The 27,565-nt window shown below is 44.8% G+C and overlaps 1 protein-coding gene across 1 annotated transcript in view; it reads right to left on the reverse strand.

The window, feature by feature from the left end:
• LOC311119423 (catenin alpha-2-like) overlaps window positions 1–27,565 on the reverse strand; it is a gene marked incomplete at both ends in the record, with an annotated part of 73,027 nt that overhangs the window by 25,760 nt on the left and 19,702 nt on the right. Inside the window, one exon of the mRNA XM_084194118.1 lies at window positions 27,063–27,329. Within this exon, the coding sequence (XP_084050244.1) occupies window positions 27,063–27,329 (267 nt within the window). The remainder of the gene's footprint in view (window positions 1–27,062; window positions 27,330–27,565) is intronic.

The raw sequence follows: 27,565 nt of genomic DNA on the forward strand, positions 1-27,565 counted from the left end.
ATTTAGAACGCAGAGCGATGCTACTCCATCTAAAGGGCCTGGAGGTAAAACCACAGGATTAGCGGTGTCAGACGAGCAGATCTTTAAATCCTGTCGATGCTAATCTGAGGGCCTGGAGAGTGAAGGACTTGAGCTGCACTTGCTGTTAGATCTAGTAGATCTGCAGGAGGATCTTTAGGCAACTGTGGTGCTTATGGGGGATCACAACGTAAAAGGAATGAGGAGTACAACTACTTGAACATCACATTACTCAAGGTCAATTTGACACAATTAATATGATAGTGTATGGCAATTAGGAGGCGCTTCTATCCAAAGCAACTTACATGTAGCTCCAGTACAGCGTGGTCAAACATTGTAGCATGTGTATGTGTTCCCTGCTGGAACTGAACCGACGACCTTGGTGTAGCTACCAACTGAGTCACACAGAATCATGGCCACAATACCTGTGTAAAACGAGTAATTGACAAAGGGTCACTGGGCTTCCCACTATCTTCAATTGGTTTTACACTCTAATAATTCCCTTAACGCTGCAAAAGGAGACTGTCCAGCTTCCATGTGAAATTAGTAATTAAAATCAGTCATTGGGCTTTAGAAAAGTTACTCTCCCAATATATTAAATTTGTGTTACACTCTAATAATTCCCTAAACGCTGCAAAAGTAGGCTGATATGGGCACAGGCAGTGCAAGCCAGGCATGCAGCATCCCCCAGTTAAGATGTCACTGGGTATTTAACCACACCGGCTGTGTGTTTGAAACAGACGTCTAAGGATAGAGGGAGAAAAAGAGAAAAGGCTTGCCAGCAGACTTGGCAAGAGGATGGAAGGGAAGGATAATTTTCATAAGTTCTAATTTAACTACTGTGGCCCTGAAGGCTCCGTATTATCGCAAGCCAAAAATCGTTCTAGACCGCTTTAGTCTGTTTAAGCCTTATGGCATCCGAGGGCCAGGAGTGAGAGATCAGCAACACATACAATGCATGGATACATAGACGTACAGAGACGTACACCCACAATATGGCTGTTTAACAGTCAAAGCATTACGAGATCTGAGAACATCTGAGAAGAAACCAGAAAGGGATAAAGAGTGAATAAGACGGGAGATGTGGAACTAACATGATGAGGGCATAATACATGTGTGTGATGCGGAGTCAGACAATGTCAAGGCAGAAATAGAGAGATGTATCATTGGCAAGGAAAAGCATACTAAAGCATACAATGGAGCCGCCATCCATCCACATCTCTGGTGTATTATCTCAGAGGCGAATCGGAGGGAAAACAAGTAGGGAGACGGGAGGTGAAAATATCACAAGCATAGTCTAGAATTACAGACAGCGTATCATATTGGAAACTGAACAGGCAGCTGGAGGTGCTTGTCTCTGATCCCAGGTACAAACCATTGCTGTTGTGCTCTTGAGCAAAGCATTGAGGGGTGCTGCTCTGTGGCTGACCCTGTGCCTATCTACATGTGTGTGTAAGGATGTTGGGAAAAAGCTGACATTTTAATTCAGTATTTATTCCATTCTATTCCATTCTATTCATATCCCCTTATTGTCCATGCAGAAGACTGGAAAGCTCCATTATCTCACTTGGACAAATACACAAGGCATCTGTAGATGTAACTATTCCCCAGGTCATTGCTGTAAATGAGAACGTGTTCTCAGTCAGCCACCAGTGCTGGCCATAACCCTGTATAGGCCACCAAAGCACTGCCCCACTTTCTTTACTGATTTCTCTGAACTATTGTCTATTGTCCTTGAGAACTATGATAAAATCATTTTAATCATCATTTTAATATTCATGTTGACAAAGAGACAGACTCCAAGGTCATTGAATGTATGACTCTTTTGAGCTCTATGGACTTTATCCAACATGTTACTGGGCCCACCCATAACCGAGGCCATACCCTGGTTATTATCCTCTATTTTAGATGTTGCTTTATCTGATCACCACTGTGTATGTTTTACTACATTGTTGCCCATAGCACAGGGTAATACTGAACGCATTATTAAGAAACGCTATCTTACCTCTGAAGTTGCTACAGATTTTGTTGACAGTATGAGCAATACTCCATCACCTATTCTGCCTTCCTCTTGTGATGATTTTAATAGCAAATTAAGGGCAACCATTGATGCCATAAATCCAGTAAAGTTGAAAAAGGCCACATCCAAACATGAGTGAGGAAACTAGTAAATTAAAGAGAAATTGCAGAAGGGCAGAGCGGAGGTAGAGACAGTCAAAGTTGCAGGTCCAATAACTAGATATTCGGAGAGAGCAACTTGGCAGATATAACAGGGCAATTAGAAATACCAGACAGGCTAATTTTTCTAACTTGATCACTAATAATCAGAATAATTTGAGAGTGCTCTTCTCGACCATTGATGGCCTGATTAATCCTACCCCCGCAAACCTATGTGAACTTTGCTCCACATCTAAATGTGATGAGTTTGCACCATATTTCAGAGATAAGATAACAAACATTAGGCTGGGTATCAGTCAAGCAAGACCCGATGAGAAGTTTGATGATATGTGCCCTAGCCTACCACGAAAAGGCAGTATGGATTTATTTTCCCAGGTTGACACAGACATGCTCGGGAGAGTGATATCACAACTTAAGCCTTCTACCTGCTTACCTTCTTCAAAACAGTTTTTAATTGCATATCTGAAGAAGTGCAAGCTATTTTTAATCACTCGCTGTTCACAGGCACTTTCCCCAATGCACTAAAAACTGCTATGCTGAAACCCCTTCTGAAGAAAAGTAATCTAGATTCTTCAGCTCTTAGCAATTTTCGGCCATTCTCCAACCTTACATTCTTAAGCAAAATTCTGGAGAAATTGGTTTCAAACAGCTAAATGATTTTTTAAGTGCCAATTGTATTTTTGAAAAATTCCAATCTGTTTTTTTGGGACCACCACAGCACAGAGACAGCCTTAGTTAAAGTGGTAAATGATCTTAGAGCCAACACAGATGCCAAACAGCTCTCTGTCCTTGAACTCTTGGATTTAAGTAATGCTTTTGACACTGTTGACCATGACGTCCTTCTGGACAGACTGGAGAGGTGGGTTGGCCTCTCTGGTCCAGTTCTAAATTGGTTTAGGACCTATTTAACCGGTCGAGAGTTTTTTGTCACCCTAGGTGAACATAACTCAGAGAAAATACATATCACATGTGGCATTCCACAAGGTTCGATTTTGGGACTGGTACTGTTCCGTTTATATATGTTACCCCTTGGCAGCGTTATCAGAAAGCACAGCATTGATTTTCACTGCTATGCAGACGATACACAACTTTACATTTCTGTGTCACCAGAGGATTTTAGCTCCAAGGATACATTATTAGACTGTGATTTATTAGTGATTTAAATATCATGTAGGTTCATGCTCTACAACATTCGGAGAGTACGACCCTGCCTTACACAGGAAGCGGCACAGGTCCTAATCCAGGCACTTGTCATCTCCCGTCTGGATTACTGCAACTCGCTGTTGGCTGGGCTCCCTGCCTGTGCCATTAAACCCCTACAACTCATCCAGAATGCTGCAGCCCGTCTGGTGTTCAACCTTCCCAAGTTCTCTCACGTCACCCCCCTCCTCCGCACACTCCACTGGCTTCCAGTTGAAGCTCGCATCTGTTACAAGACCATGGTGCTTGCCTATGGAGCTGTGAGGGGAACGGCACCTCCGTACCTTCAGGCTCTGATCAGTCCCTACACCCAAACGAGGGCATTGCGTTCATCCACCTCTGGCCTGCTGGCTCCCCTTCCTCTGCGGAAGCATAGTTCCCGCTCAGCCAATTCAAAACTGTTCGCTGCTCTGGCACCCCAATGGTGGAACAAGCTCCCTCACAACGCCAGGACAGCGGAGTCACTCACCACCTTCCGGAGACATTTGAAACCCCACCTCTTTAAGGAATACCTGGGATAGGATAAAGTAATAATTTTACCCCTCCCATACCCCAACCCACCCCCCCCAAATTTAAAAATAAATAAATAAATAAATAAAATATACAAATAAACACATTGTAAAGTGCTTATCCCACTGGCTATAAGGTGAATGCACCAATTTGTAAGTCGCTCTGGATAAGAGCGTCTGCTAAATGACGTAAATGTAAATGTAAATACTTGGATGGCTCACAAATTCCTCCAGCTAAATCAAGACAAGACCGAGGTGCTTATTGTTGGAGCCAAAGCACAATGAGAGAATCTGGCCACACATTTTAATTCACGGGCATTAAAGATTAAACACCAGGTAAAAAAACCTAGGTGTATTTTTAGATTCTGAACTCAATTTCGAGTCACACATTAGGAATGTGAACAAAATAGCTTTTTACCACCTGAGGAACATTAAAGCCTTTTCTCTCTCAGGCTGATACAGAGAGACTCATCCATGCTTTAATTACAAGCAGGCTTGACTACTGTAATTCTCTCCTGTCTGGTCTACCCAAGAAAGCCATTGGTCAACTGAAAATCATACAGAATGCTTCAGCACGGGTACTGACCGAGACCAGATGGAGAGCACACATTACACCAGGTTTAAGGCCACTGCACTGGCTGCCTGTGAGTTTTATAATTAATTTTAAGATTATTCTATTGGTTTTTAAATCAATCCACGATTATGCACCACAATACATGTCAGATATGCTTTTAAATGATATACCCAGTAGGTCCCTCAGGTCCTCTGTCACTGGCCTTTTAACTATCCCAAAGCCTAGGACCAAGAGGCATGGAACCTTTAGTTACTATGACCCCAGCCTGGAATAGCCTGCCAGAGAACCTGACAGGGCCGAAACTGTGGACATATTCGAAAGAGATCTTTAAACATACCTTTTTAGCTTTGCTTTTCCTTAGGGTGCTTTTCAGTCATTCAGTTTTCATTGGTATTCTTTTGTTTTTTATCCTCTTACGTTTGTTGTGTAGTAAATATTTCCATTTTTATTGTCATTGTTTTTATTAGTTTGTTCCTGTAAAGAACATCGTGTTGCATTCCATGACTGAAATGTGCAGTATAAACAAAGCTTGAGTAGACTAATCAGCATAAACAACACTGGTGCATGACCACTTCCTAGTTCTTACTCCCATAGGCCAATGAATACAGAGCATACAAAGGAGATTTATAGAAAACTCTGTGTGCTAGTCTACCCGACAAAGTGAGGCTTGCTTCTTGTTTGTGCTGTCAATCTTAGTTTCCTTGGGACATCATCATTACCATCATCATCATCATCATCATCATCTCTGTCCATCTAGTCCCTCTGGTCCAGCTCTAGTCATGGTTACTTATTATCATTCACATGGGAGAGCAGCACAGCAGTGACCCATTGACTCTAAGCTTACAGATAATGAGGAGGCAAATGGCACCCTATTCCCTATATACAGGCCCTGGTCAAAAGTAGTGCACTATATAAGGAATAGGCTGCCATTTGTTATGCACACACTCTTAGAGACTTGTTTCTGGAACTAATCCTAGAGTGTGCATAACTCTGAGCATATAAAATGATGTGTGTTCTAGTCCAAATTGTAACTGCAGGGGCGTAACGAGCACCAATCTTTCGATTGACGCCAATGCAGTGTGACTGGAGCAAACACCTGAGAAATGCATACAGATTTAAAGTTAGGATTCTGGCCTAAGTGTGCTTTATGGTTAGAAGCCTGAGTTGTTCCTGGATACCTGACCACACTCCTAGAAAAAAAAAAGGTGCTGTCTAGAGCCTAGGAGGGTCCTTCGGCTGTCTCCATAGGAAAACCCTTTGAAGAACACTTTTTGGTTCCAGGTAGGTTCTACCTGGAACCAAAAAGGGTGCTCCTATGGGGACAGAAAGAAGTAAGTAAATAAACCTTGTCCGAACCAGAGCAGGAACCTATCTCCTGATTCTGTAGCGTGAGGCAGCTTGATGTTCAAGTACACCCCCTGGACAGGACGCTAGTCTGCCACAGGGCCTTACCCCCAAAGACTCAAAAAATGGGACCCAATGCATCTCTGCTTGGTAGGAGATGGATTGAGTCCCTTTTTTTGAGTCTTTGTTATGACTCAACTGGGAAATGAACCCTGAGTCTTCCAATCCTAGAGTGGATGCTCTAACCACAAGGCCACTGAGTTGGCTCAGCTTCAAATGGTACTGTCACATAACTGATTATTATTATTATTATTATTATTATTATTATTATTATTATTATTATTATTATTATTATTATAACTGCTGTCGCCTGAACAAACCTTCACTAAACATGCATTGTGGGTAGAGGAAGATTCAGAGGACATACACACACATGCACAGACACACATACACACACATGCTCATACACACACGTTCACAACAGTTTGCCCATCTTGTGTGTGTTCAGTAAATGTCTCAGCCACACACACACACAAACTCAATCTCCTCGCCCCCCTATGGAGCATCCATCCCTTTGCCTCATCCATCCCTCTGTTTACCTCTTTATCTCTCCCTGCATCAGTCTCTCTCTTGATTTCTCTCCCTTTCTACTGTAGATAAATAAACCAGGCCTGCTACAGCTGAATACATGTGGGACGCTATCTCCTGCCAAACACACATCAAATAATGTCCAGATAGCTTAAGTAGACTTCTGAAAAGAAAACACAAGATATGAGCAAAAATAATCGCGAAATATAGGACAAAAAAGTGAGAGAGAGAAAAGAGAAAGGGAGAGGAGTGTTTTTTCTTCCGGTACAGAGGACTGCCCATCCTGTCTGTAGGTAACAAGGTGTTTTGCCTCCGTCTACAATGCAAACTTTGATCGAAGGAGCTTAGCGACATGGAGATAGGAATTTGAGCTCGGCCATTTGTAATCTTTCCTGTTTTGGTTTTGTCTCAAATCCCTGGGCAAAGAGCCGGCAGATATAGACACCATGAGCAGAGGATATGCTACCCTATGCCTGGACTACCTGCTGTGTGTGTGTGTGTGTGTGTTTGTGTGTGTCTGTTTGTTTAAACCCGGCATCAAAACTTTTCAAAGTAGTTTTGGACGAGCGGCCAAAACCAGCTGAATTAGCCGTGAGCAGGATGCCACAACACTGTCTGCTCTCTGTCTCATTGAAACTGTGTGTGTGTCTCACTGAAACTCTCTGTCCCTGCTCCCTGCCTGCCAAACGCCTGATCTGAGAACAGTATTTAGAGTTTAGCCCAAGCCATGGGTCTCAACTTAACTATCATCCTGGCTCAGTGTGTGTGTCTATGTGTGTGTGTGTGAGTGAGTGCACGCTGTGTGAACAGCCTCAGTGGGCGGACGCCCCTGGAGTGTGGCAGGAACGACCTTGACTTTAAGGATGGCTAACTGGAAGAAGAGGAATCTCGCTGTGCGCCCACTGTCCTACTCGAAAATCTGCTCTCCCAAGCACTTTGTGCAGAGAAGGAAGAGACGGGATGCAGTGGGGGAAATACTGTATAGGATCTGAGTCTGTACTTCTATTTGATATTCAGACGTGTTATTGCTGAGGGACAATGTGGCCGAATGTGCGAACAAAGGAAGACCAGGGCAGAACAAGGGAGAGGTTCCACAATGGCCGAGTCAATGTCTATGCTTTGCTATGTCCCTATGCTATGCTATGCTATGCTATGCTAAGCTATGTTATGCTTTAACACAGGGGAAATAATAGTGCTCTGTCTCTTAGGTACTTGCTGCTCTAGACAGCCTTCAATGTATGGTACCATGTGGCATTATGCACTGGTTATAAATGTGACCTGTAAAGGTTATGAATGAAGTTATCCTTCAAGTATGGTGTTCCCACTTCAACTGTGACGTCAAAACTGCTTCTCCCAGTACACTGACAACCCATAGCTAACACTAACAGCGTCCAGTAACACATGGTGAGACCAGTGAGGGTCCACAGGTAGCCTGGGTTGAACAGTGGTGATCTGCAGAGAGAGAGAGATCTTGCAGATCCAACACTGGGAAGAAAACAACAGTGAACTATGGATGTGGTAGCCTGGGTTGAACAGTGGTGATCTGCAGAGAGAGAGAGATCTTGTAGATCCAACACTGGGAAGAAAACAACAGTGAACTATGGATCCCACCAGTAGCTGCAGATTGAGCATTATGTATCCAGAACATACAGAAGGTTGAGAGGGATCAGTATGGATCTATATGGGCGGATCTATGTAGACTGACCACGCACTGATAGTCCCATGGTTACGCTGTCCGCTCACCACACTCTACCTCGTTATGGGTTCAGCCCTGGCTGATTAACTTTATGGTCTCTCTCACACACACAGACACACACACACACTAGCTAATTACCACGCGAGCCATGGGCCAACAAACAACCAACACTACTCTATCTCCTCTGGTCATGTCTCATTACTCATCAGCCAGTCTACTGCCTCTTCATATTGCTACCATCTGACAGGTGCATTTGTCTGAGGATGAGATAAACTGACTTGTGTGTATGTGTGTGTCGGGGGGAGGGTGTGTGTGTGTGGTGTGTGCGTGTGCGCTTGTTAGTGCATTCTGTCTACCTACTGCGCCTATCTACCCGCGTGCTTGTGTGTATGTGAGTGCGCTCGTTTGTTCGCGTGCGTGTGTGTATTTGTGAGGCCACGTCTCCGTCAGTGGTAATTAAGAGGTGTGTGTGTGTGTCTGCTGTCGGGAGGCCTGGTGGAGGTGGGAATGGAGTGGTGGAGTGGAGTTGTATCGAGCCCAGCAGGTTGCCTGTCGATCGGGCCGCCGCCGGCCCACTATGACCTCATCTAGCAGCACACCTTGGGGATATGGGCTCAGTCGTTGGGTATCGACCGGAGCTGGGCCGACATTTTGTGCTGAGGATAGTATAGGGAATACTTGTTGATCTAGAGAGGGGTGTGTGTGAGGGGGGGGCGGGGAGATTGTAAGGTGTGTGTGTGCTTGTGTTCAATGTGTCTAGGTATTCATGTGTGTAGGTGTGACTGCGTGTATGCCTTGTTCTGCGTGTGTCTGCATTCATGTATGTGCACGCTTCTGTACACACACACACCTCTCCACGTATCTCATGTTAACATGTGTTCTAAGGCACTACAAATCACAGTACTCAATGGAAAGGACATAATTTTCTTCTCTCTCCTACCAGTTTTCTTCTACAGGCAATAAAGGCCCATTTCAGGTGTTCAGAACAGAACACCCACATGCTCAAGCGCCCAGGCAGCAATGTGAGTCAGAGGGAGGGAGGGCTCCTCTTGCTCTGAGGGAAGAGAGAGGGAGGGAGGACAGGGGGGAGAGGGAAGGAGAGGGAGGTAGAGAGTGAGGAGAGAGAGCGTGAGAGAGACAGATAGAACGAGAAGCAAGAGAGAGAAAAGAGAGAGAGAGGGAGAGAAGGAAAAAGGCAAAGTGATAAAAAGAGAGAGCGAGATCAAGGAGGAGAGAAACAGCGAGGAGGAAAGAGGGACAGACAGGAGACGGTGAGGAGAGCGAAGAGTGCACAGACTGATCCAGCAATTACCAGGAAAATATTCCTCGGCGTTGGAATACATCTACATACATTAGAGCACTGCAGCCTTGCTCCTTCGCCACTGTCTCTGCCGGAGAGGAGGAGAGGAGTTCGGCGAGCCTCTCAAACCGTCACCAAGCGCCCTCAAAAGGGCAACGCCGGGCGCCCGCACTCCCCTGGAAAAGCCACTCCACTAAGTATGCTGCTTACTCAGACTTCCTCTGAGTAAGCTCACGTGCAGATAGACGGAAAGGGATATACATTTTAGTCATTTAGCAGACGCTCTTATCCAGAGCGACTTCCAGTAGTGAGTGGATACATTTTTCGTACTTGTCCCCCGTGGGAATCAAACCCACAACCCTGGCGCTGCAAGCACCATGCGCTACCAACTGACACACGTACATGTACGTGCAGTCGCTAAACGCTGGAAAGAACAAATGCACACAGGCACGCAGGCGAGCACACACACACACACACACACACACACACACACACACACACACAGATACACACATGCACACAAATCCCGACTGCCCCTACACCTGACACCAGACTTTTTCCACAGTCAGACTATTCCATAATCAAATCCACACACACACACACACAGATACACACACACACACACACACACACAGAGAGATACACACACACACAGATACACACACACACACACACACACACAGATACACACACACACATATACACACACACACACACACACAGATACACACATACACACACACACACAGATACACACACACACACACACACAGATACACACATACACACACACACACAGATACACACACACACACACACACACAGATACACACATGCACACAAATCCCGACTGCCCCTACACCTGACACCAGATTTTTTCCACAGTCAGACTATTCCATAATCAAATCCTCTTCCAAATTTGCATAACAAAAACATGGAAATACATCCCTAATCACTTCCCCTTGCTGAGTTTAGGCAAGGAGGCACACTCCCTACTGAGTGACAGAGAGTGAAGGGAGGGGATGTTGTTGTTACTACTACACAAACACAAACACACACACACACACACACACACACACACACACACACACACACACCCTCCTCAGCACCCCTCTCTCCCTCTCACCTGACATATTACACCGTCATCTCGCCGCATGGCTTTGATGAGGATCACCGTGGCAGGCATTAGTGGCTAATTTGAGAGATGCCTTTTTATCCGCCAACAGATTCATATAACATCACACACACACACTCTCGTCGTGGTGTGTGACCTGATCGACTATTGTGACTGGCTGTCATACAGAGACAGACTGAAGCAGATCTCCCTAAGACCTGTCTTATATTAAGTGGAGTGTGTGTGTGTGTGTGTGTGTGTGTGTGTGTGTGTGTGTGTGTGTGTCAGTCAGTAACGGTCAGTTGCTACAATAGGATTCAATAGGATTCAAAGGCTCATTGCTACGCTAGGCTAGTGCTAGGGCAATCCAGTTATGGAACATAAGGGATGTGGATAAAAGGCTAGGTGGCTAGGATCCTTGTAAGCCCTGCATCAATATAGTAGATAGCTACAGGCACCATTATATATAGGCTGTTATGTAGGTAAGTACCTTGTTGATGCTGCACTGAATGTCCCAAACACACACACACACACACACACACACACACACACTGACAGATAAAGAACAGCGCGGCAGGTAGAAAATAATGTCAAACACCTACACAGCAGCAGATAGAAAGTATATGAACAGAAAACAGCCGGGAGGATGATTGGCTGAAAACAACAACAGCACCACAAGTCAAATAATCCAGAGTGACTTGGATCTCTGCCGCAGGCTCCACGGCACTGCTCCACATGTACGCATCAACGTATGTGTTTGCGTGTGTGTGTGCGCGCGCTTGTGTGTGTGTGAGAGACTTGCCTCTACAGCCAGCTCAGGGAACGAGGGAATGAGGGAGGAGGGAGGAGAGGAAAGGAATGTTGACTGGGTTCTCTCAGTGTGCAGCTGGAGAAGAGGCTGAATGAGAAAGTATCCATCTACCAGCAACTGGACGAAAGATCAGGGGCCAACAAACACAACACACACCCACTGAAGACCGACAGTATTCTCTTTGGTCAGCTCAGCAGCACCTAGCAGTTAGTTAGCAGTGGAACATTTCGTCCTTAAGAGTCTATTGATGCACCCGTGCGTCAATCTAAGAAACACAATAAATAAATCCACAAAATCCGTCAGTTTAAGCTAGAGATATCCGTTTTTTTGCATGGGCTGCTTCTCAAGCCACCACATCTGCCTATGTCAGCCTTCCGCATCTGCGGTGGAAGGTGGCCGAGCTACAGTTGTGTTTGTCAGACCATGAGACATCCCGAAAATCGGTCTGCTCATGTCTGTAGCATCCGAACTGTGTTACGGGACTCGTCTGAAGTCGGCAACGCTGTTGTGCCAACTTCTGTTTGTAGCTTCCGAACCGTTTGAGCTACAAACTAATATGACCCCACTATGGAAAGGGGAGACTCTCACGAACATGGTGGTGTTTAATGTTTTTGTGACAAATCAAATAAGGGGTTAAATGTGTCCCAAAAAAGAAAAATATTTCCTGATCATTCTTATATCTCCTAGATATAGGACAGACACTTAAAAACGGTATTCCTCATGAAAAAAATGTTTTACTCTCTTTATTGCCATTTATGAATGTGTTATTGAAGGCGTTTCTATGGGCTATAGTAGTAAAGACCAAATTCAATATTTTATCAAATAATTGTTTTGTACCTAAAGGTTCTTAAAATTACAAATCTAATATCTAAATGCCAACGGCTTAGACTTTTAGAGGTTAAATATACCTATAACATCTACATCAAACACCAGGAGTTATTTACCCTAGCCAACATTTCATTAACGCTACAGTACTAGCCAGAGGTGTAGGCCAGGCTCTCTCTCTCTAAGCAGTGAAGAAAGAAGCCACTGGAAAAGGGATACAAATTAGAAGAAAAAAAAAGAAAAGAAAAAAAGAAAAGACTCTGTCTTGAAAAGTGATACAACAATGCCCCCTACTGGTTTTCTGAATGTACTGTGGTAGCACCTGTTTGTGCTTTTTCACTTCAGGTAGAGGGTCAAATAGAGTAAAGAACGACCGCCGGATTGATACTGCCGTATTAATAGATGTTGTCCAAATGTGTGTGTGTGTGTGTGTGTGTGTATGTGTATGTGTATGTGTATGTGTATGTGTATGTGTATGTGTGTGTGTGTGTGTGTGTGTGTGTGTGTGTGTGTGTGTGTGTGTGTGTGTGTGTGTGTGTGTGTGTGTGTGTGTGTGTGTGTGTGTGTGTGTGTGTGTGTGTGTGTAATAATGTCTGGAACGGAGCAAATGGAATGGCATCAGACACCTGGAAACCAAGTGTTTGATGTATTTGATACTATTCCGCTCCAGTCATTACCACGAACCCAGCCTCCTCAATTAAGGTGCCACCAACCTCCTGTGGTGTATGTGTGTGAGTGTATGTTTGTGTGTGTGTGTGTGTGTGTGTGTGTGTGAGTGTATGTTTGTGTGTGCGTGTGTGTTTGGTTTGTGTGTGTCCATCAGCTCAGAAGCCAGAGTCTCATCTCATTTGCTACTAGAAGGGTAAAAGGGATTGACTGAGGGGAGCTTTGAGGCAATCATTTTGATGTGAAATGCAATTACATTAAAAAGCTCTGCAGGGCGCCGACAGAGGCATCTTTCCTCACTCATCTTACTCCACTCATATCAACTAATGGAAGACAGCAGCACAAGGAAACAGGTCGAAGGGAGAAGCTTGCTTTGTATCTCGGTTGGACAGTCAGATCCTTACCAGTACAGAACTTTAGCATTGTCTTTACGTGTTGTGTGTGTGTGTGTGTGTGTGTGTGTGTGTGTGTGTGTGTGTGTGTGTGTGTGTGTGTGTGTGTGTGTGTGTGTGTGTGTGTGTGCGTTAGCTTTCAACTAACTGCATGACATTACCAAGAGTCATTATTACTGTAGTGTTTCTGCATATTCACTCTGGCTCTGTGTGTACACAGTGGCTGTGTCTTTAATGTCACCCTATTCCCTTTATAGTGCACTAATTTTGACCAGGACAGATAGGGCTTTCGTCAAAAGTAGTGCACTATATACGGAATAGGAAATAGGGTATAGGGTGCCATTTGGGACGCAAACAGTGATTCACGGTTAGCCCTGTTCTGTAATCCACATGCCGATGGCTCTAGGTGCTCCATTTAATCTGAATGGGAGACAGAGGCCCTGAGGGTCAATATTTAAAAGGCTCTGTGTGCTAGTACAGTAGCTCAATGCTGCACAAGGCCGGAGAGATGGGGAGGGAGAGTGATAGAGAGGGGAAAGTATGTCTGCCTGCCTGCCTGTCTATCTATACTGTATGCCTCTGTCAATGTGTGCGTGCGCAGGCAACATTTGTGTGTGTGACTTTGGCTAGTCCCAGCCATCACAGAAGTCAGCCTGTCAGCCAGTCAGTCAGAATGGCAGTCAGCCCATCAGCCACCCAGTCATTGAGTCAGCCAGCCAGCCAGTCAGCCAGCCAGTCAGCCCATCAGCCAGCCAGCCAGTCCCCTATGAGGCAGACCTAATGCACTCCCGGTCCATAGGTAGCTAGCTAGTATAGCATATGAGAGTCTGCACTGCCACTGCCAGCTCTCTCAACCCCCTGTGGCTCTGTGGCTGGGCTCACTGGTGTGAGCTAGTACGGTCTATGTGGACATAGGAGTGCGAGCTGAAGTCTCCAGTACCCCCCGCCCACCCCCCATAGGACTCTGGAGTTAAAGTAGTGCACTATATAGGGACTGTCAAATAAAATCAACCCTTCCTCACTTCTCTAACCATATTAAGTATAGCTTTTGGAACCAGTCTTCCTCCCCATCCCCAAAGCTAATATGTCGGTGCTTTCTCATAAGGGACATTTTAGGTTAATAGCCAAAAGGTATGTTCTCCTTTGTGAAAGAGGTATTTTAACCTCAATCGGACAACCTTAAGGTTAAAAAATTATTAAAAGGACATGAATGGATCTCTTTCGGTTCATGCAGCTACCAGTAAATGTCCTGAGTTGACCTTCTCATGTTAAAAGTGTTTTGTCAGGAGGAGTCTGATGTCTTATTCATAAGCTGCCCTTTCATATCCCTATGTCCTTCTCCTTCTCCAGCCTCGGCTCTAGTCTGAGTGCCACAAAGCTCAATTACCTCAGCTAACCTTTGCCTGTCTGTGTGCTCCTACGAGGGGCAGGGAGAGAGTGGAGATACATGTTTTAATGAGCTCAACCAGCCCTTTTTAATTTGGGAAGGTTTGGTCATGGCTTGACCTTGACAGGCCACTGCAGGCCTTACTCTGTGGGATAGAGGATATCAACACTAAATACCAAAAATGTAATTAAACTCGTTCAATAAGGCAAATGCAAAAGTTTGATACTCGTTCTCAAGAGTCAATGCAGAGAGGTGATACTGAACGCACATAGACTAGCAATACATTCAATATACTTTTTGATCAGTATTTGGTGATAGCTTAGCTAATTTCTCCAAAGGTCACTGTGTGGGATTAATTTGCTTTGGTAGAGAAAGAGTTGGCAGAAATTAGAATAGGATAGATAGATAAAATAAGAATATACATTTGATCATAAAAAACTAAAGAATAGGAGAGATGTACTCTGAGTCTTTGGTTGTGTTTTTCGGTAGACACCTTCCCCTGGACTGGATTGCTGGTTGGTTCTGTGAGTGATGAATATTAATTTGTCCTGCGGAGGTGAGGAAACTGTGCTGCCGTCTGACATATCACATTCTCTCTGATCAGGGGCTAGGTGTTGGAGGGAGGGAGGGAGGGAGAGAGAGAGAGAGAGAGAGAGAGAGAGAGAGAGAGAGAGAGAGAGAGAGAGAGAGAGAGAGAGAGAGAGAGAGAGAGAGAGAGAGAGAGAGATAGAGGGAGGGAGGGAGGGAGGACAACTCTGAAGAGAGGGAGAGAAGGATAGTTTTGATACAAAATGCTATTACAAAATAAAAGCTGGATTGTGGAGTGAAGACCGAAGGCTACCAGAGCAGTCTAATGCACAGTGCAATGTTTTCTACAATGTGCCGTACATTCCATAATACAACTGTCCAATGTTAAATATAATATTCTCTCAACATACATTTGACTAAATCATATATTTGACACATAAACTACACAGCTACCCTCCTTCACATCAACAAACAGCTTTCCCTTTTGATCGCTGGGCCTATTTCTGCTGCCATCCATCCATCCCTCCATCCCTTCTCATCCCAGCCCAGCCCAGCCCAGCCCAGCCCAGCCCAGCCCAGCCCAGTCCAGCCCAGTCCAGAGAGGGGAGAAGACAGAGACTGGCCCATACTGAGGACACCAGGTATGCATCCAAAATGGCACCCTATTCCCTACAAAGTGCACTACTTTTGACCAGAGCCCTACGGTCCCTATATGGGGAATAGGGTGCCATTTGGGATGCATGCAGGACTGATCGACCCCGTCATCACACACACCCATCTTCTGAGTTCCATTACTGAAATCAATGTGTGTGCACTGTGGATATGTGTGTGTGTGTGCATGTACGTGCATGAACCCTACGCCCTGTGTATGCTCCTACAGGAGTGTGAGAATATGTGTGTGTGTGTGTGTGTGTGTGTGTGTGTGTGTGTGTGTGTGTGTGTGTGTGTGTGTGTGTTTCTTCGTGTATGTTCGTCCAGCCGTTGCATTGCCTAACATATAGTGTCTCCATCCACAGTCTGGGGCTGTGTAGTATAGTGCAGCAGGAATCAATCATGAACTAGCAGCTTCAGGGGAGCACACACACACTGACTGGCAGAGGGCAATTTGTCTCATTTAACTGTTGCCTACCTACTGGAATCAAATTAGCTTTGCTCTTTTTGCTTTCTGAAAGCCAAACTGTTTTACATAAAATGCAGAGTAGATTGAATTACCATAACATGTAACTTTGTAGAGGAGAAGGTAACAGTGGCACGGTAGAGAGAGAGAGGTTGGAATTCACTGAACAAGAGTCCCTGCCAATGCCACCATTTCATTCTTATCCAGATATTTGGAGGTTCTTGCCAGAAACCTAATTTTATGGTTCACTTTGGAGATACATTTTAGTGCTATGCTCTCCCCTGTCAGATGGTTATCTAGCACACATACAAGATAATTAACAGAGTCTTTTGCTGTTATGTCACCTACTACCTGTCACACCCTGGCTCTGGGACTCATTATGTTGAGCCAGGGTGTGTGCATTCTATGTGTTCATGTTCTATGTTGGGTGTCTAGGTTGTCGATGTCTATGTTTGTATTGAGTGACTCCCAATCGGAGGTAACGAGTGTCAGCTGTCGGCTCGTTATCTCTGATTGGGAGCCATATTTAAACTGTGTGTCTTCATCTTGTGTTTGTGGGTTTTTGTTCCGTATTCAGTCTATGTCACTGTGGACTTCACGTATCGTCATTGTTTGTTGTTTTGGCATTGAGTACTTTAATTTAATAAAGTCATGTTCACTCAACGCGCTGCGCTTTGGTCTCCCTCATTGGACGAGCGTGACAGAAAAACCCACCATACCAGGACCAAGCAGCGTGTCCAGGAACAGGCAACCTGGACGTGGGAGCAGCGTCGGAGGGTCGAGAGGCAACCCCAATAAATTTTTAGGGGGGGGCACACGGCATGGACGACGGGGCTGACGGAGGCAAAGATGGGGCGAATCCAGGAGGCCACCAGGCCAGGGGTACACCGCCCTGTACGTCCTGTGCGGATGCCTCACACAGAGTGTGTGAGGGCAGGCATTCAGCCAGGACGGGTGGTGGCCGCTCTTCACTCCAGGCCTCCTATCCGTCTCCACAGCCCGGTTCGGCCTGTCCCTGCTCCACGCATCAAGCCTACGATGTGCGTCGCCAGCCCGGTCCGGCCTGTTCCTGCCACCCGCACCAAGTCTACGGTGCGCGTCGCCAGCCCGACCCGGCCTGTTCCTGCCACTCGCACCAAACCTACGGTGCGCGTCGCCAGCCCGGTCCGGCCTGTTCCTGCCACCCGCACCAAGTCTACGGTGCGCGTCGCCAGCCCGACCCGGCCTGTTCCTGCCACCCGCACCAAACCTACGGTGCGCGTCGCCAGCCCGGTCCGGCCTGTTCCTGCCACCCGCACCAAGTCTACGGTGCGCGTCGCCAGCCCGACCCGGCCTGTTCCTGCCACCCGCACCAAACCTACGGTGCGCGTCGCCAGCCCGGTCCGGCCTGCTCCTGCCACCCGCACCAAGTCTACGGTGCGCGTCGCCAGCCCGACCCGGCCTGTTCCTGCCACTCGCACCAAACCTACGGTGCGCGTCGCCAGCCCGACCCGGCCTGTTCCTGCCACTCGCACCAAACCTACGGTGCGCGTCGCCAGCCCGGTCCGGCCTGTTCCTGCCACCCGCACCAAGTCTACGGTGCGCGTCGCCAGCCCGACCCGGCCTGTTCCTGCCACTCGCACCAAACCTACGGTGCGCGTCGCCAGCCCGGTCCGGCCCGTCTCTCTTCCACGCACCAAGCCAGGGGTGCGCGTCGTCAGCCTGGTAAGGCCCGTTCCTCCTCCACGCACCAGGCCAGGGGTGCGAGTCGACAGACTGGACCAGGGGCGCATTGGGGGGTGTATTGTAGGGTGGTGGTCAAGGCCGGAGCCAGAACCGCCACCGAGGAGGTATGCCCGCCCAGCCCTCCCCTGTTTGGGGTTTTTGAGGCGCGGTCGCAGTCCGCGCCTTTAGGGGGGGGTACTGTCACACCCTGGCTCTGGGACTCATTATGTTGAGCCAGGGTGTGTGCATTCTATGTGTTCATGTTCTATGTTGGGTGTCTAGGTTGTCGATGTCTATGTTTGTATTGAGTGACTCCCAATCGGAGGTAACGAGTGTCAGCTGTCGGCTCGTTATCTCTGATTGGGAGCCATATTTCAACTGTGTGTCTTCATCTTGTGTTTGTGGGTTTTTGTTCCGTATTCAGTCTTTGTCACTGTGGACTTCACGTATCGTCATTGAGTACTTTAATTTAATAAAGTCATGTTCACTCAACGCGCTGCGCTTTGGTCTCCCTCATTGGACGAGCGTGACACTACCACCTTAAAATCAGGGGATTTTCTCAGTTTCACTTTGGACCCGAACAAGATGGACTGTTTTTCCAAGGTAAAGTGACAGCTTATTGTCATATAGCCATTTACTGACATTCAGAAGTTCAGCACTGAGAGCTTTCTCAACCACATTTTTGTATTTGTGGGAAACCAACAGTACAGAATCATCTGCATAGAGGCAAAGGTCACATGTACAGGCAGATTTCAGATCATTTATATACAACAGAAAGAAAAGTGACTCCAGCACACTCTCTTGGGGTACCCCACAGTTCAAAATGTTGGGTTTAGACAGGGTCCCATCCACATCCACCATCTGATTTCTTCCTTGCAGGTAAGAGCTAACCCATTTTACAGCTAAGTTGTTAAAGCCCATGGCTCTTAGTTTGATTAAGAGAATCTCATGATCCACTGTATCTAACATAACCATACCACAAAATTTCCCTCCATCTACATCCTCCCTGATGTGGTCAGTTAGATATAGTAGGCAAGTGTCGGTGGAATGGGATTTCCTAAACCTAGATTGGAGCTCATATAGCAGGTTATGTAAGGAAATATAACTCTCAATCTGCTCGAACATAATATTTTCCATGACCGATAAAATACACAGGATTGAGTCAGGCCGATAGTTTCTATGATCTAGCTTATTCACTTTTTTATATAAAGGAATGATCCTTGCAAGTTTTAGTTCACTGGGAAAAAAACCTAGTTCAATAGACAGATTTACAATGTGAACTACACAGGGGGTGATAATTACCGCAGCATCCCTTAAATATCTGTCAGGAATGTTGTCAAGGCCAGTTGCTTTGAAATGGTCAGGTTCTTTCAGCTTATTTAGCACAGTTGACAGACACGTTTTTAAATGAAAAAGCATCTACTTGAATCCCCTGATGCGAGTAAAACTGCTGGACTTGACTCTCCCAATAACAACCTGACTGACAAGGTAACTTGCTTACCAATGTTTTAGCTATAGTTGTAAAATAGCTATTCAGACTCTCTGTAACCATGTTCTTGTCTGATGTGACCTTTCCTCCAATGTCCAAGCTAAGATTTTGAGCTTTGGTCTTTAATATGTTACTGTAACCTAACAGCTTCAGACACTTCAGATCGTTCCTATTTTGTCATTAAAATAATATTTATTGGCCTTCTCTATCACTCTTATAAAAACATAATCTGCCCTGGATTTCCTGAACTCCAGAAAGTGTTCATTTATAAGCTTAATTGCCTTCAAAATGTTATTGTTATCCATGGTTCTGTTCTTTGCTTAATTCCCCCCAAAAAATATCTGGAGCCTGCTTGTCTAAAGCATCTAAAAACAATGATTTAAAATTGCCCCAGGAATTTTCCACCTCATTGAATTTTAATACAGAAGACCAGTCCAATTTGCTCAAACAATTAATAAAAAGATCTGCCTTGCAAAAGTATTCATCCCCCTTGGCGGATTGCATGTTGCATTACAACCTGTAACTTAAATTGATTTTTATTTGGATTTCATGTAATGGAAATACACAAAATAGTCCAAATTGGTGATGTGGAATGAAAAAAATAACTTGCTTAAAAAAATTATACAAAATAAATAACGGAAAAGTGGTGCGTGCATATGTATACACCCCCTTTGCTATGAAGCCCCTAAATAAGATCTGGTGCAACCAATTACCTTCAGAAGTCACATAATTAGTTAAATAAAGTCCACCTGTGTGCAATCTAAGTGTCACATGATCTGTCACATGATCTCAGTATATATACACCTGTTCTGAAAGGCCCCAGAATCTGCAACACCTCTAAGCAAGGGGCACCACCAAGCAAGCGGCACCATGAAGACTCAGAAGCTCTCCAAACAGGTCAAGGACAAAGTTGTGGAGAAGTACAGATCAGGGTTGGGTTATAAAAAATATCAGAAACTTTGAACATTCCACGGAGAACCATTCAATCCATTATTAAAAAATAGAAAGAATATGGCACAACAACAAACCTGCCAAGAGAGGGCTGCCCACCAAAATTCATGGACCAGGCAAGGAGGGCATTAATCAGAGAGGCAACATAGACACCAAAGGTAACCCTGAAGGAGCTGCAAAGCTCCACAGCAGAGATTGGAGTATCTGTCCATAGGATCACTTTAAGCCGTACACTCCACAGAGCTGGGCTTTAAGGAAGAGTGGCCAGAAAAGAGCCATTGCTTAAAGAAAAAAATAAGCAAACACATTTGGTGTTCGCCAAAAGCCATGTGGGAGAATTTAGCATACTGCTAAAGCAACACTCGAGTGGTTTAAGGGGAAACATTTCAATGTCTTGGAATGGCCTACTCAAAGTCCAGACCTCAATCCAGTTGAGAATATGTGGTATGACTTAAAGATTGCTCTACACCAGCAGAACCCATCCAACTTGAAGGAGCTGGAGCAGTTTTGCCTTGAAGAATGGGCAAAAATCCCAGTGGCTAGATGTGCCAAGCTTATAGAGACACCCCAAGAGACTTGCAGCTGTAATTGATGCAAAAGGTGGCTCTACAAAGTATTGACTTTGGGGGGGTGAATAGTTATGCACGCTCAAGTTTTCAATTTTTTTGTCTTATTTCTTGTTTGTTTCACAATTAAAAATATTTTGCATCTTCAAAGTGGTAGGCATGTTGTGTAAATCACATTATACAAACCCCCAAAAAATCTGTTTTAATTCCAGGTTGTAAGACAACAAAATAGGAAAAATGCCAAGGGGGGTGAATACTTTCGCAAGCCACTGTAGTTCTTCATAGACTTAATTGTTATTGAGTTATGACAATTAAAAGTGGTTTTCCGAACCTTCGTACTACAGAAAATGATGGAATGATCACTGAGCCCATAGTTTACAACCCCCCTGTTTGATATCGTTGATCTATCCGACACCAACACGAGGTCAATGATGGTTTGGGTAGAAGGACAGACCATAGTGGGCTCATTAATCAGCTGGTGTAAAGCAAACCGATTACAAAAATTCTTAAGAGCTTTAAAAGTAGCATTGTCCTTTTAGAGCATCTGTTTTAAAATTAAAATAACCATTAACAATAACCTCTGATGTACCTAAATATGTACAGTTGGCGCAAGTCTCCTCCAAAATTCATAAAACTTGTACTGGTCTGGTGGTCTGTAACAGGTTCCGACTATAATGGGTTTGCATTTTGGTAATAGAATGTCCACCACACAGCTTCAATCTCATCATGGCTTAAATCTGATTTATAGTTGAACCCAATATCTGATTATCTGTTACATAAATACAAACTCCCCCGCCTTTGTGATTGCGGTCTCTTCTAATTACTACATAATTTTCAGCTTCAATCTCAGCGTTTTTTATCGAACCATCTAGCCATGTTTGGGTAAAGCAAAGCACTCCCAACTTACAGTTACTGGAGAGTAGGCACATTTCCTCGATCTTAGGAAGAAGGTACAGTGGGGAAAAAAAGGATTTAGTCAGCCACCAATTGTGCATGTTCTCCCACTTAAAAAGATGAGAGAGGCCTGTAATTTTCATCACAGGTAAACGTCAACTATGACAGACAAAATGAGAGAAAAAAATCCAGAAAATCACATTGTAGGATTTTTTATGAATTTATTAGCAAATTATGGTGGAAAATAAGTATTTGGTCAATAACAAAAGTTTATCAATACTTTGTTATATACCCTTTGTTGGCAATGACACAGGTCAAACGTTTTCTGTAAGTCTTCACAAGGTTTTCACACACTGTTGCTGGTATTTTAGCCCATTCCTCCATGCAGATCTCCTCTAGAGCAGTGATGTTTTGGGGCTGTCGCTGGGCAACACAGACTTTCAACTCCCTCCAAAGATTTTCTATGGGGTTGAGATCTGGAGACTGGCTAGGCCACTCCAGGACCTTGAAATGCTTCTTACGAAGCCACTCCTTCGTTGCCCGGGCGGTGTGTTTGGGATCATTGTCATGCTGAAAGACCTAGCCACGTTTCATCTTCAATGCCCTTGCTGATGGAAGGAGGTTTTCACTCAAAATCTCACGATACATGGCCCCATTCATTATTTCCTTTACACGGATCAGTCGTCCTGGTCCCTTTGCAGAAAAACAGCCCCAAAGCATGATGTTTCCACCCCTATGTTTCACAGTAGGTATGGCATCGCAGTGCTAGCTGTGCCACTAGAGATCCTGGTTCGAATCCAGGCTCTGTCGTAGCCGGCCGCGACCGGGAGACCCATGGGGCGGTGCACAATTGCCCCAGCGTCGACCAGTGTAGGGGAGGGAATGGCCGGCAGGGCTGTAGCTCAGTTGGTAGAACATGGCGTTTGCAACGCCAGGGTTGTGGGTTCGATTCCCACGGGGGACCAGTATGATTTTTTTTTTAAATAATGTATGCACTCACTAACTGTAAGTCGCTCTGGATAAGAGCGTCTGCTAAATGACTAAAATGTAAATGTAAATGTGTTCTTTGGATGCAACTCAGCATTCTTTGTCCTCCAAACACGACGAGTTGAGTTTTTACCAAAAAGTTATATTTTCGTTTCATCTGACCATATGACATTCTCCCAATCCTCTTCTGGATCATCCAAATGCACTCTAGCAAACTTCAGACGGGCCTGTACATGTACTGGCTTAAGCAGGGGGACACGTCTTGCACTGCAGGATTTGAGTCCCTGGCGGCGTAGTGTGTTACTGATGGTAGGCTTTGTTACTTTGGTCCCAGCTCTCTGCAGGTCATTCACTAGGTCCCCCCGTGTGGTTCTGGGATTTTTGCTCACCGTTCTTGTGATCATTTTGACCCCACGGGGTGAGATCTTGTGTGGAGCCCCAGATCGAGGGAGATTATCAGTGGTCTTGTATGTCTTCCATTTCCTAATAATTGCTCCCACAGTTGATTTCTTTAAACCAAGCTGCTTACCTATTGCAGATTCAGTCTTCCCAGCCTGGTGCAGGTCTACAATTTTGTTTCTGGTGTCCTTTGACAGCTCTTTGGTCTTGGCCATAGTGGAGTTTGGAGTGTGACTGTTTGAGGTTGTGGACAGGTGTCTTTTATACTGATAACAAGTTCAAACAGGTGCCATTAATACAGGTAACGAGTGGAGGACAGAGGAGCCTCTTAAAGAAGTTGTTACAGGTCTGTGAGAGCCAGAAATCTTGCTTGTTTGTAGGTGACCAAATACTTATTTTCCACCATAATTTGCTAATAAATTCATTAAAAATCCTACAATGTGATTTTCTGGAAAAAATATTCTCAATTTGTCTGTCATAGTTGACGTGTACCTATGATGAAAATTACAGGCCTCTCTCATCTTTTTAAGTGGGAGAACTTGCACAATTGGTGGCTGACTAAATACTTTCTTTCCCCACTGTATCTAACGTTGAGTTGAAGGAGGTGTAGTCATTTTGTGGAAAACACCTTTTCTAGCCCTTTTGGAGGGACTCTGCCAGCTGGGATATTTGAACCCGTTAAATAGGGTGTCTTTTTTCCGTGGCCAAAATGCTTAGTGCCAATCTGGCCTAATCTTCTGATTAAAACCACATACCTTGTCGAAAGGACATTGACTTGATGTACAAAAAAGGCCAGTATCTATAAACCTTTATATAAAAAACGTAAATTAAAAACGATGCCAACACGCCAAACTTTCCAGCTGCCATCTTGGATGTTGATCATGTATATCCAGACTTATAGACTTATAGATATGTTTGTTCTGTATAGCCAATGACCACATGAGTTGGCTGTACAGCACCATAACAGATCTGGGACCAGGCTATAAATTCACCACCATTTGAAAAATATTTAACAAATTCAATGTGATGTTTAGGCTTTGCATTTGATATATCTAAGCAAGTATTAGCCTCACCTACATTACAGGTGTTGAGTGACAGGTGTATAGACATGCTTGCAATTTTCAACTTTGCCACATGGGGTCACTACAATACAAATGAAAGTCAGCTACCGGTCTAACTGTGGTCTATATACAGCACATCATGCCCTGTAAAGGTGTCTGCATCACAGGAGGCTGGTGGCACCTTAATTGGTGAGGACGGGCTCATGGTAACGGCTGGAACGGAATAAGTGGAACGGTATCAAATACATCCAACACATGGTTTCCATGTGTTTGATGCCATTCCATTCGCTCTGTTCCAACCATTAATATGAGCCGTCCTCCCCTAAGCAGCCTCCTGTGGTCTGCATATTAGGTTCCCTTGAAAAACGAGAAAAAAGCGGCAATAGTACTGTTTGTCCACCTTGAGACGACGTAGCCAGTATACACTTCCTCAAAATAGTCTGAATTAATCTAAGATAACTCAATAAATGTGTCATTAATGTTGATGTTTTTGCCGAGGAGATCTTAGTCGCACAATTTTTATCTAACTAAGATGTTTGGTGCAGTATTTCTCAAGTGAAAAAAAGTGCATGAAAACGAGTCGTCTCTCGTTGAATGACAACAAAGACTTTACTGAAGAATCGCAATCACAGACGAAGGGGCGTAGACTTCGGCTATTGAACTTTGGCTTACCTCGAGAAAAATGTTGTGCACGAACAGCCGGGAAAAAAACCTTGCCAAAGACCAAAACGAACGGAAATGTCACAAAATGGTGTCATAATATATGCACAAACTGTTCTGAACTGTTTCCGGTGGGAAGCATGTAGACGCCTTAAGAGTACCACAAACCATGGTATGCTAGCCAACCCAAAGGATAACACATGGGTGATATTGTTTTGTTGCCCTGCAACCTAATAAAAGCTGAGTCCTGTCCACAACCACTTTACACTTCAGGCATAATACACTTATGATAAGGAATGCTATCCGATCAATTAAACAAAAGCACCTTAAAAGCTGCTAATGTATTCAAAGCCACGCTTCTAACTATAATGTCAATAATACACGCCCAATCAATCAAACCCACGACATTAGATATTATAACTTTTTTAATATTCTCCCTCAAAATATATTGTCTGCTTATTAGTATGTAACTTAAATGGGGCGGCAGGTAGACTAGCAGTTAAGAACTGTTGACTTTCATGCAGAAAGCAAAATCCAAACAGTCCCTCTCTCAAATTTCACAGTAAGTGCCGGGTCCTTATACATTAAGTGTGTCAGAGTCGGAGTATAGATCTAGGATCAGTTTTGTCTTTTAGATCATAATGAATAAGATGACATGAACATGGGGGAACTGATACTAGATCAGCACTCCTACTCTGAGACTGCTCTGAATTCAATCCACTGTGATCAGTCTACCGAGTATTTATAGTCCATGGCCACTAGGTGACAGCATTTAGTCATATTTCTCTAAGCAGCAGAAACCATGCTGGAATATACTAGTGTTTGACCACTTCTTTGTACATGTTAGTAATAATATTTAGGAACATACTTGTAATCTATGTATTCCTCCAGTGCTGCCAGTGTGCGTACTTAAAGGGAAGTTAAATTAAAGATCACATAGAGAGATTAATTAAAACAGCAGGGTTGCATGGCACCCTATTCCCTATATAGTGTTCATATGGCTCTGGTCAAAAGTAGTACACTAAATAGGACATAGGGTTATATTTGGGACGCAAACAAATTCCCTCCCCCCTCACACAATACTGTACATTGACTTATCTGCTGAGGTGGCATTTTTTAAACTTGTAAATTACCTGCCTTAGAGTAATCCTTTGATTAAATAGTGATATTTGAAAATGCTCAGACCTACGCAGGTGAATTAAGTCATCTGTTGAAGTTACTGTTAATAATATCATCACAAAGACAATAACAGACAATATGCAATATGCATGTGATGGTATTGTTGGGGAATCAAAATACTGAAGAGATGAATATGGGAAAGTCAGTCACACACAGCTGAGGTGGGAAACGAAAGTGTGTGTGTGTTGTGCGTGCGTGTGTGTGTGTGTGTCTGTCTGTGTGTCTGCGTTAGTGTTTGTGTGCCTATGTGACTCTCTCTCCCTTCGCAAATGTCAGTTGAATAATTTATGGTCTGATATAATTGTCGGCTGCTGTTGCAGGTAGCGCTTTATCATGTTGTATGTAATTAAAAGGGCGTCCAAAAATAAATCGTGAAAGCAGAGGCACTTTACACCCCAAGCAGTTTGTTGAAAAAGAAGGCAAAAGTCTCTCTGAATTCATATCTTTCAAGGCTTTGGGGAAGTGGGATGACGGAAGGTGAGAGTATATCAGTGGATGGTTTCAGTGGTAATGTTAGTCAGTGGCATTCACTGTTCTGTCTCTCTGTGAAAGCCCATGGGTGTACAGTACAGTAGAGTATATCAAGTGTAAAGTGCTCTGTACAAGTGTCAAACACTCAAACGTATTCACCTCAAAAGTGTCCATTTCAAAGACGCTTTGCCAGAACGGTTGCCCTTTTGGAGAACACATGGAGACAAAGCTAATACTTGTGATGTCGCCACAGAGCACAGAGGAGGCCGTGGTTATCAAAGAGAGGAAGGGAAGGAAACGGAACCCACTGCCTGGGACCCACCTGGGCACAGCCTTAGAAATACACCACAGCCAGACTCACAGTCTTGCAGACTCCATAGAACTCCATACAACGCTTCCGACTTCATCATGGGGCTGGGGAGAGCGAAAGAGCGGAATAGGTTCTGGTACTCACGTCAAACTCGTTGAGGGCCGCAGCCAGCTCGCCGATGCCAGCGTGGCCGTGTTTCTCGTCGCCAGGCGAGGTGGCCTGGGCAGCGCTGCTGATGCCCCCGATGGCCTCCTGCACCTGCTTGAAGACGTAGTCGCGGTTGGCGCGCGTGGCAGCCACATCTGGGTGGCGCAGGAAGGCCTGCGAGGCCGTGTAGAGCATGGTGGCGTTCTTCTTCAGGGCGCCGCGCGCCGCCGCCATTTCGTCCCGGCACTGGGGGTCTTTCAGCTCCTGAAGACGAGACGGGGAAGTTAAGAAATGTTATATACTGGTCAGGAAATGCTATATACTGGTTAGGAAATGTTGTTTACTGTTTAGGAAATGTATACTGTTTAGAAAATGTATACTGTTTAGGAAATGTTATATATTGGCTAGAAAATGTTATGTTTAGGAAATGTTATATACTGGTTAGGAAATGTATACTGTTTAGGAAATGTTATACACTGAGTATACAAAACATTAAGGAT

Source organism: Coregonus lavaretus (assembly GCF_964263955.1).
Source record: "Coregonus lavaretus genome assembly, contig: HAP1_SCAFFOLD_1364, whole genome shotgun sequence".
Taxonomy (NCBI): Eukaryota; Metazoa; Chordata; class Actinopteri; order Salmoniformes; family Salmonidae; genus Coregonus; species Coregonus lavaretus.